Below are 11,786 nucleotides of genomic sequence, written 5' to 3' on the forward strand. Positions count from 1 at the left end.
TCTAGTGTGTTCTAAAGACATACAACTAAGATTCTGAAGTCCCAGAGGTGAAAGCCTTTTGTCTCTGAATTAATGGTGGGTCGCCAGTGGCAAGACTTAACCTTTGGATGTAGGTGACAAATCATTCAAAACCACCCAATTGACTTATTACATGATAAAAATACAAGGTAGTTGTATGACTCTAGCTGATAGCACAGCGTCTGCACAAACCTCAGACTACCCAGGTTAGTCAGGTTACAGTTTCAAACATGAATAATAGCCTAGCGCTTCCTGGACTGCAATGCTCAGTGGCTGAATCCCTACTGTTGCAGTTACTAGATATATATATTGTCTATATAGGGGTGTGCATGCCTACAGAAGCAGCTACTGAACCAGTGTTTTATAGTATAGATCCCCCCTGTGGAGAGGATGCTTCCTGTGCTCTGTCTTGGAACTGGACAGCTTACCTCACCAGTTCACAACTCCAGTTTCCAAGATTCAGCTTTTGTTGTACCTTCCTAGCCAAGCTCTTTCTCAATTAACACTTCCACAATTATCTCACCTGCTTCATCATCTCATATTAAGCCTATAGTCCAATAATTTCCCCAATAATAGTGTTGTCCTCCTAGGGTCTTCCCAACATACTGTGCTTCCTGTCCTATTCTTGCAACTATCTTCTCCATTTTACATTTTTGTTTTCTTCTAATTCTTCTTCAAAACACACTTCTCACCTGTGTCTTTTCAGCAGACTTCTCTTTCAAACACAGACAGCTTTGGCTGAAAAAAAGGGAATAAAGATCCTCATATGCCCCCTAGAAATAGGGAAAAGGGAGCATAATTTGCATTTACGTACTTATCTGAAGAGCTTGCTTTGATGCTTATCTTCTCTTTGCACTGTCCCACAGGGACACTCTCTTCAACCTAGACTATAGGCTCCATTGTGTAGGAACCATGTGTTTATTTTCTCTTTAAAACACTACCTTCATCTGTGTTTCCAAAAAGCATTGCTATTTTTATTAATAATTATACTGAAGGAGAAGATACTCTTTGACACCATGTGGACTCATCTGAGTTAAATCCCAGAAAGGTCTAGAGACGATCCATGAATATATATATTGAATTGGCCTTATTGGATACTTCAGTTTGGTCTATCCATTGTCATTTATGATGGGGCCTCTGGTGGTCTAGTGGTTAGGGTGCAGGACTCTCACCGCTGCGACCTGGGTTCGATTCCCAGCCCCCTGGGCAGATGGAGCTTGTCAGCCTTGTAAGGCAATCCATCTAAGAGAAGGTCACTCTAAACAAACCTACGTTCTGAGACCCTCACTGCCACTGTCCAAGCTTGCTCGGCCCCGGCAGATGAACCTCAGGATTAAAGGGTGGGCTCAGTTCAGCGCACGCTGGGTCTCACCTAAAAAATCCACTGCGCAGGCTCGAAGGGTTAATGACCTTTCCCAAATCTTCGCTCGCAAAGACTGGCCATTATTATTATTATGATGATGATAATATTGAAAATATAAGGGGGAAAGTTTGAAAATATATTTTGCTCAAATACATTTGGAAAGAGGACTTAAGAGATAAAATCATTGCTGCTTACATTAGTCTTTGTACTTACCTGTAAGGCTAGACTGGATGTTACACAGATGTAGGAGATTAAGGTACTGTATTATATAAATATTTTATGAGGAAATGTAATGTTACCCCAAAGACCTAGGATCAGGTGTATGCCAGAACCATCAAGAGGGAAAATCCATAGAGATGTTTTGCAGTTGGTTTTATATTCTAGCTATCTCTCAGTGATATTAAATGTTTGTTTAAAGGGAGGGTTTTTTTAATCTCCCTGTTAGTACTACAGTGATTTAAAGCACGTTTTCATTTTATCACAGTGTTAATTAGGAGAGGGGGTATAGTTTCCATCCCTCCCATGCTGGGTTTCCAGAGTTAATTTTTTATCAGCTTTTTTACAGCTGCTTGTCACCCACTTCCAAGCACAGACACTACAGTTTGATCAACAGATCCGTCTTATCCCTCCTGCCAGTTGAAAGAAAAAAGGACTCAAAGAATGAGTAGAAACAGAGCCATTTGAAGTATTAAAAATAAAAGAGGCACAGAGATCTATGAAGAACAGTCATGGAAAACTGAGGTCTGTGTTGACCTGGGATTAAGGTTTGTGCTAACCTGTGATTTACCTTTAGTGAAATGCCTTAGAAAATTCACTTATAGGGTTTGATCACAACAGAGGTGAGCATTTTCCATCATTCTCTGTCCCTTCTCCTATGTGGTTTATACTTTTGCCAATTCACATAACAGGACACAGAAGGCTTCAGATGTTAATGGCAGTTTCAAATGCAATGATAAGAAAAGTCATGAGTTTTGGACCTTACTAGTTGGTACTTACAGTGTGAATACAGATGGCATCCAGTGAATGATACTGAGCCAACTCATTTATATTTCAGAAGATCATTCAAAATGACAGCTGTTACACAGCATTGAAAGGCATACGCAGTGCCAATACCTTTCTCTGTGTCTCACAAGGAATAAAAGTAAAAGCAATTGTTGTGAATAGATCATTATCTGCCCTACCACAAGGAGGCAAAATTAACTATTAACCAGATCAGGTCATACCAAAATAAACCAGGGTTGAGCACATACCATTCATTATAAGTGACAACACCACTGAGCCAGGTATTTGTTACTTATTCAGATATACTGAAATAGAAGGAAAGTGTATATGTGGGAACAGACTTAAGAAACTAAATTCTTCTTCACATAATTTCTTACTAAGAAGCAAATTGAGACAGTAGGGCTTTGAGAGCTCTAACATATGTGAGCAAGACCCATTGATGCTAACTAGAGGGAATTTTATTTAATATTTGCTTTGGAAGATATGTTTAGTCTGCTGTAACTGTGTTGATTGTTAATGAGAAGTACTGTATATAAGAAATCCAAATGTTCCATCTGGCTGACAGTTTTCACTTTGTTTTTTTTGTTTGTTTGAGTCTTTTTAGGTGGTACATTGTTGATTTTGTTGTTTCGGATTTCTTTTCTGCTTAGCTTCTATCCCTCAGCTGGAGGAAGGTGGATGACTATTACTAAGAGAATTTCAGAAAAGTCAGAATGCAATATTAGGAGAAGTTAAAGCTGGAAATCAGGTCAAAAAAACCTGCCCAACTGCGATGAGAATGAGCTAATTTTATCTCTAACTTATGTTTATGTAACTTAAAATATATTACAAAGTAATGCTTGTCCGTATACTTTCATGTAGCTCATGTTGCACTCCCACCGGTAGTTGATGCACTCCAATAATTGTGAGTACAATGGAAATAAAGAATATATGAAAAAACTAGAATAATTAAATTTTTATTCTTTTTATAGGTAACTAATGCTTCTTTAGAGTCATAACCTATGTCCTTGGCAGAATTACCACTGTATTTATTTTACAAAGTTGTTTTTTTAAGGTCTTGTTGGTATGTTTGTTATTCTCACAGAGAATAAAGCACCACATTTCATGAAGTCTGGTCAACCTTCAGAATGTTTCATCTCTCTGCTTTTCTTCCCTAATGTAAGATCTAATATAATAAGAAGCAGATTGGTAAGGTCACAAACTGAGAATAAAGCAAGAGATAAAAAAGCTAAAATGTCTTACGTTTTGCAATAATACTTTGTTAAATATCAGCACTGTAGGGAAACAATTGAGAAGAATGAACCATGCAATTATTTGAAGTCTCTCAACATCTACCTTTGACATTCTAAAAAATTACTGGAAATAGAGGGTACCTGTATTGCTATGTTTCAGTTAAAAAAATGAATATTTACTGCTAGATATTTTTCAGACTATTTAACTGCCTACTGACTACTGCAAACAATTATGCAGTTTCTAGCAATTGTAGTTCTTTTTCTATAGAATTGGAATGATAAATAGTTGTGCTTCTCAGTTATCAGAAACTGAGTTTTTTGTTCATATTATTTGCAATTATGATGTATGTGTAGTGCAAGAAGTGTGTGGTATATAATCACTGTGTTGGAGGGGTGAGATGAATTCTCAAAATTTTAAAGAATTATATGCAACTGAAATCAGTTAAAATATTTAATATCTAATTCTGAACATTGTTTTTTCCTGTCACCTTTTCTCTTTATTTTGGTCTTTTAAGCAAGGATCAAATGTCTCTCTACTAGTACCCCCAAATTACTACCCATGCATCCTTTTTTTCTCATTCTCTGTTTCCCACATTAAGTTTCTGTCATTTCTCTGTTCCATGATTGACACTATAGTAAATCTATTTTTCAATATAAAACTGTCAGGCCATGGGGTAAGTGCAATTGAAAGTTGTGATGGAGGCACTGGTAGTATGAGTTTTACAGCAGCCTTCTATTGCTACATTTGGTTTACCATGACATTCAACAGCACAGATGGCTTGAAAATTTCATTTTTAGCATGATATAAATTCCCGCAGGTACACAGAATGAATTTTAGTATTCACGCTTTCTCATTAAAAAAAAAAGTATCTTTATAGTGCCATCTTCTTATTAGCATTCAGCATAGACACCAGCAGTGAATAATAACAAGAATGTAAACATCTGGTTTTTATAAGCAGCTATCCACCAGATTACTGTGTACTTTATGAGTATGGTCTGGTCTACTGGAGGCTGATGGGGTCCATCTGGCAGAGAAAGGAAAGAGCATTTTTGTTCCTAGGCTTGACAAACTGGTAAAGAGGGCTTTCAACTATAGTTGTTGGTGAAGGGGCACTTCAATCCATCCCACTCCTACCAGTGTGATGCCAGTGCTGGTAAGAGATGTCCGGAGCCTGGGGAGGGATCACAGGTCAGCAGCAGAGCACCTGAAGAACAGCACAAAGGAATTCCAGCCACTCCAGCCAGTAAGTCTCTTTCATCTGGGGCATCAAATTAAATGCTTCTACACAAACACACCTATCCTGGGGAATAAGCAACAGCAGCTGGAGATGTGCACACAGCTGCAGGGCTGGGATCTTACTGGCATCACAGAGACATGGTGGCATGGCTCCAATGACTGGAGTATTGGAATGGAAGGCTACAGGCTCTTTAGGAAGGACAGGCAGAGGAGAGGAGGTGGGGTTGTCATGTCAATGACCAAGTTGAGTGCATGGAGCTCTGCCTGGAATAGATGAGGAGCTGGCCAAGTGGTTATGGGTCAGCACTAAAGGGAGGGCAGGAACAGGTGACATTATAGTGTGGGTCAGAGGAGTGCATAGTGGCATTAATCCAGTACAAGTTCTCTGCTTTCACTTATTCCATTTTTCTATTTTATTCTCTGAATAATGGATCTAAATATTGGCTTAGGTACGTGCTTTGTTAACACATCTATATGCCAGGCTTCAGATTTAAAGCTCATTCTAGAACTTACTTGTTTTGACCAGTTTTAGATTGGTAAAGCACACCAGTTGTTCATCATCTTAGCAACAATCAACTTGTCTATTTCTAGCACCTTTGGGAGGAGGACAGATGCTCTTTTCCAAGGAATAAATTTTGTTAGGGAGTGAAAGAAACAAGACGATGAATGTTTACCTACAGTCTATTTACATAGACTTCTGTAATCATGTTCCACAAGGCAGATTCTTGGTTAACCTGAGATTCTCGGTTAAAAGGAATTTTCAAGAACAACCATACAAAAGACTCAGCTGAACTTTATGATTCTGTGGCAGTGGACATACATGAATTACACTGATAGACAAACACCACCAGTTAGATATTGCAAATCATGAAGAAGTGTAAGAGAAACAAATTTTTTTTAAAAAATTGCACAAGGAAATTTGAGGAATTGACTTTGGCAAACAAAGGGACAATACAAATGTCATTGGAAAAATAATGGAAGAAACTTTGAAAAGAAATCATATGGAAAAATACCTGCAGCAGAAAATCCAAGTATCATATGATCTCAGCTAGAAGGCATAAAACTAGCTGATGTGAAATCAGATAGCATAAACTGGGGATGATGAGAAAGGAAAACACAATGTTCTGACAATCCTGCTGCTCCTCCTTGCTTTAATTAATCTTGGTTTGATTTCCCAGGTAGAAAATAGAGAAGTTGCCTCCTCCTTCTGTCGTTTGTTATCTATAACCTACAGACTACTGAGTACACCCATTCCTCTAAGTCCTAACAGGAGCCAGTAAGCATTGGGTGAAGAGTTAAATAATGATAAAACATATTTCAAGGTCACTGGGAAGGAAAGAAGGTATAAGAGTAAGCTTGATCATTTCTGTCTGGAGCTCAGGTAGTGGATCCCAGCATTATTAAGGCTGAGGTCTGGAATGCACAGGGTAGTTCCTTTGCTCTATGTAGCACTGGTGAGCAAAGGAATATCTACCAAATTATATTTGTATCCTCCCATGTCCTATGGACCCAAAAATCAAGTAGAGGGATGGAGGTACCTTGATCATGTCTCCAGTCTTAACAACTTCCCAGAATTAATGGTTTGAAGTTTATTTTATGGCAACAGAAGTAAAAACATATATTGTATTGAAATCATACAAATAGAAAATGTACTATATGGAATTTAATTTTCCTCATAATTCACATAAAAAATACAATTTGTCTATTAGCAAAACATAGACTTCACTGTAGTGTTATGTAGTGTTTCTGCATGTTATTAAATATTTTTCATTTAACATTCCCAAGATCATAATATTTCCATAGTGAATTAAATATTATTTCTAGCTCCCTGTCAATGATTCAACTTGTAAAAATGAATTAATTTTTGATGTAACAATTCAAAATAATTCTACTATTTTTTGTAATGAGTTAACAAATTAATCACTTACATCACTAAATAGCTGAATAATTTTCCACATATCTGTATATTAAATTTCTTCTTTCTTCTCTTAAATTATCTTATAAAACATACTTTACATAATTTGCAAACTTTCGTTGCTAAATATGTATTTATTAAATATATAGTATAATTTGCTCATTAAATCTAAATTAAATACATGTTCAAGAACTTTAATTTTGAAGAACAGCAGATGTCTGGACCAAAACTATGAACAGAATGATAAGCAAAAATTCAATCCATAATGCCTATTTTCTGTAGTTTATGCTTCTTTAAAAATACTAAATACACCTCTATGAAAAAGATAATAATTTTCCCCACCCAAAACTCCTAACATCACAGTTCTTAGATGAAACAAACAGTGCAGAACAGTGAGATATATATAGCAGAGATGCCATTTAAGTATACGAGAAGATCATTTGTTAAAAGGAAGAAAAGCAAAGAAAACCACAAAGAAAATTAATAATGGAAAGGTGTTCATTGTTGCTTCCTAATCCACATTTTTCAAAAAGGATTTCATAGTAGGTCACTGCATTGCTATGTCTTGTATTTATACTTCCTAATTTTTAGTGAATATGTAAGAGCAAATAAACTGATACTGTGAAGGATAACCATAAATTAAAGATGTAGTTGTCAAATAAGAAAATGTAACTCATATACTCTTCATTTAGCTACCAATTTGCAACAAGATCTACAAATCATTAGCAAAAATAAGCAAGATATGTTTCAAGAAATAATCACAGTCAAAAGTATTACATAAAATTTTACCTTTTTTCTTTCTTACCTTTAAAGAAGACAAAATTCCCCTCACTGTTTTCATAAACTGCATCAATGCTGGGAGGCAGTCCCCTCCAGAAGTAGGTAATCTGCATGGGGTATCCATCCATTACCCTGTTGTTTCTGACCCGCCAAAACCACTGATCCTGGAAACGAAATATACATCTCTTACTCCATTTATATGTGTTCAGATGTTGTCTTGAAAATACTGAACAGCCTATCCTAGCATTTTTAGAGCATGACCTTTCGCTGTTTGTGGAACCATATTGTGTTTGCATTCATGTCACATCCACACATTACAAAAGTGTCAGACCTAGTTGTTCCCTGAGGTGGGAATAAGCTACACATGTGAATAGTGTGTTTGCTGAGGATAGCCTTTGGCAGAACGTACACAGCTCTGTATGAGATGATGTAACTTTCTCAATTTCACTCCTATAAGGGGCCCAATTTAAAATTTGTGGTCTGACTACAAGTGCTTTAAACTGAACCATAAGCACATGTGTATGCTTAATATAATGGGACTGCAGACAGGCTTAGATGATCAATAATTCTGCAGGTGAATTTTTTGCAATGGCTGCTAACAGTGAAAGGTTGATAGGTATCTGTGTAACATTACTACATCAGTCCAATAAGAACTACAATTTGATGTCAATTTTACTGTAGTGAAGATTAACAATCTTTCTGTGTGATATTAAATAGAATGGCTAATATTACGGCCATATATATATATTTTATTTATTTATTTATTTATTTATTTATTTATATTTATACATAATAGGTGCTAAATCCAGCTAAATCTAGTTTGTGGTACACTAGGTGCATATCAATAAAGATATTGTTGTACATCTTCAGGTCTTATAACAGCAACTGTTTCACCTTATTCAATATTTAGAGGCAAAGGATAGAGTAAGCAAGTATTTAACTTATTACATACGTGTATATTTTTCAGCATTAGTATTATAGAAAACAACCCTACTTAAATAATAAAGAACATGATATTCTGTTAGATATTTGTCTTGGTTTTACACGGCAGTTCTTCCTGTATAGGTCAACTTACCAAGCACGAGAGGTTCTTACAGGAATTGGCACAGCTTAGAGACAAGATGAGTACTTTGCAGGAGCAGGTTTATGATGAACTGTATTCATCATCTTTCTAAACCTGAGATCACATCTCTCTTTAATGGTTTATCTTTCCAAAAACTTAACAATTTATAAATTTCCACAAAAAGCATAAAAGTATAAACCAGCTCAATATATATACAAAAATACATCTCAGTCATCTGCATAAACGAGTCTAAAATTGAAAGTGTTGCTTTGAGTGCCAGATTTATGAGAAATTTACTATTAAAAAAAAAAAGTTCAAATAGTTACACAACCTGAAGAAAATATTATACTGGGAAGTTGCAATTGTCTGAAAATAACACTAATACAAATTCTCACATTTTTTCATGTCTAGGTATTTCATTGCTAGTATAATGCAGTTGCACTACTCTCATCCAATTAGATTCCTGTTTTCAGCTTTCATTTTTGTTTTATTAAAAAATGTATTACAACATTTGAGGAAGGTCAACAAGACCTTCCTTTAGGATTAATTGATTAAATTTCAGTAAGATAACTGGCAAAAGGAGGGGAATACAACTTGGAGATACAAGTATTTAGGAACTGAAGCACGTGTTCTGAATGCTGATACATATAATGCTAATTTCTGTTCTTTTTTAATATTGTGTGTAGATAAGACATTTGGAAGTACTTTTTCATTGAAACAGTAATAAATGTTTGAAATGGATTTTCTAGTCAGATTTTTTCGGCATCATCAATCTGGATATGACTGAGAAAGGAATGACATAATGCTAAGTCTCAGTAGACAAAACAGTCCTTTTTGCTCCCCAAATTTCTATAAAACCCTCAGAAGCCAGGGTTTTCTCTGAGACTGATCTGAGATCAGGGTTGTTTTTTTTTTTAATGAACAAAGAAGTAGCAAGCTGCATTGATTTGAAACTGCAGAATTTGTGTTACCTGCTACTATCTTCAGTGTAATGGAATATTTTAAGCTTGTCTTTTTTCACTCCCAGACAGATAACCCTTTTTTTGGTCTGAATTTTGTTGCAAAAGCACATCGTTGAGAACAATGTTTAGTTGAAGGAAGGAACATACCCATCTCTCATAAAACGTCCTCTAACTCAGAAGGACATTGATCAAGTTGCGGGTGCAAAATAAGCAAGATATTTAAAGCTGAACAAAGGCTAACTACTTTGCTGAATACAAAAGGACATAAGTACATGCATAATTGCTTCATTGAATAGAGGTCATAAATGAAATGTCGAGGCTTTCAGGAGCTTCCTGAGAGAGCACACATACTCTGGGAAATATAGATATTGCTGCTATAGACAAAGTTTATAACATTCTAGGTTGGCTAATGCATCTCAACATTCAGCTAGTAAACCAAAGCAGATCTTACAAATCATATTCATGTGTTGCAAGGGAAGGATTTCTTTAGTTCTAATGACATCAATTATCTTCTTTTTATCAGACTTAAGCTACATTGTTAAATATTCAATTTCATTGATTGCATTGGTTTGGCTTGGTTTTGTTTTTTTAATGGGAAAAAAAGAAATAAAACAAACAAACAAACAAAAATACCCAAACTTTAAATAGTCATAGCTATATTCAGAAGTTCACAAACTTTCAAATTTTAAGATAGAGATGGCTGGAGTAGCAAGTAGTCTTTTTTGGTTAGAGCAGTATTGCATTGGTGATTGGCTAGTACCATCCCATCATGGTGATCTTAGGTAAAATACCAAAGTTTCAGTGGAATGAACTCAGTAAAGAGACTAATCATGCATTCTTGAAAGAAACAGACTCTGTAACGAACATAGATTTCACAGTGCAACAAAATCTGTAAAATCAAGTCAACAGATATATTTTTCTTGAGAATGAGTTATGTTTCAGTGTTAGTGATTTATGGAGTATATTTGCATGATTTCATTTTGATAACAAGACCAAAAAAATTATATTCTGCAGATTTGGTATTGAGTTGTATGTCAAATTGTATTTCATACTTAATATTGTTGATTTTCAGTATAATAGTGAGAATATTCTTATTCATTCATTTTGCTCAAATTCCTTAGCAAACCAAATATTTTCCCTGCTATACAATTAAAATCTTAACAATAATATAATTATGGCAAAGCTGGAATGTTTGATTCATGCAGCATGGCCCCATGAATTTGTTTTTAAATGTGTATATATGTGTATATCTAGATACAGTAATGTGAATACTATGTATTCACAATCTTTCAACAAGAAATAATTCAAGGTATCTGACAAGAAATTAATTCAGCAGGGTATTAACTGTGTAAACACATCCATCCTAGACTGGCACAGGCCTTTTCATCTGAGACTGTTTATAGATCCCCACTCTTTCCTATAGTCATTTTAAAGATACTTCCAATAGAATGGTATCTCACACGGTATCATGAAAAATCAGGAATCTTCAAAAAGGAACATGCAATGACATGCAATGAGTCTCTGATACACTCTCCCAGCTACCCATCACTTGTAGTTCAGGGACCTCTTGAACCAAAGGCATTAATTTTGTGATTGATAGCACTTGATGGGCTTTAACTCCTTTGGACTCCTTCCTAAACACACGCAAAGTTAGAGCATCCACAGCTACCTGCAGAAATGTGTATAACAATGTAAAGACCTTTAGTGTGAAAAGCCATAAGCAATCAGGAACAGCTACAGCTGCTAACCAGTGTTCAACCTTCATTCACCTGATTTGTTTATCACCAAGATCAGTAGCACTTTAACTGCAAGATCTAATTCAGGGTCTTTGTTGCTTTATATTAAAAACACCTTGTAGATTAAATCCTTTTGATTATTTTCACGAAAACTTTCTACACTGTAACACATCTGGTCAACATTAAGAGTAGCAGATCTGTGGCTTGAAAGAAGATCTTCCTGGGCCATTGCCTTTAATGTCTAAATATTCCATTTTGAAGCATAACTGTGAACATAACACACCATATTCTCTGTTCTACAGGATGGAATCCTGTAGACTCCTTATTTTCCTGATCTATTTTCAGCATATTTACATGACACTGCAATAATCATGAACAATGGGATATTGCTTATCAGTAAGGACACTACAGGTTTCCACAAAACTAAAATTTTGTAAGTTTATAATTTTAGCATTTTTATGGTCTTATTTAAACAGGC

General features: G+C 35.5%; 1 protein-coding gene across 1 annotated transcript in view; it reads right to left on the reverse strand.

The window, feature by feature from the left end:
- MMP16 (matrix metallopeptidase 16) overlaps positions 1–11,786 on the reverse strand; it is a 170,000-nt gene that overhangs the window by 19,994 nt on the left and 138,220 nt on the right. The window contains exon 7 of the mRNA XM_017826491.1: positions 7,573–7,711. Within this exon, the coding sequence (XP_017681980.1) occupies positions 7,573–7,711 (139 nt within the window). The remainder of the gene's footprint in view (positions 1–7,572; positions 7,712–11,786) is intronic.

Source organism: Lepidothrix coronata, unplaced genomic scaffold, assembly GCF_001604755.1.
Source record: "Lepidothrix coronata isolate B3197 unplaced genomic scaffold, Lepidothrix_coronata-1.0 Scaffold127, whole genome shotgun sequence".
Classification (NCBI taxonomy): Eukaryota; Metazoa; Chordata; class Aves; order Passeriformes; family Pipridae; genus Lepidothrix; species Lepidothrix coronata.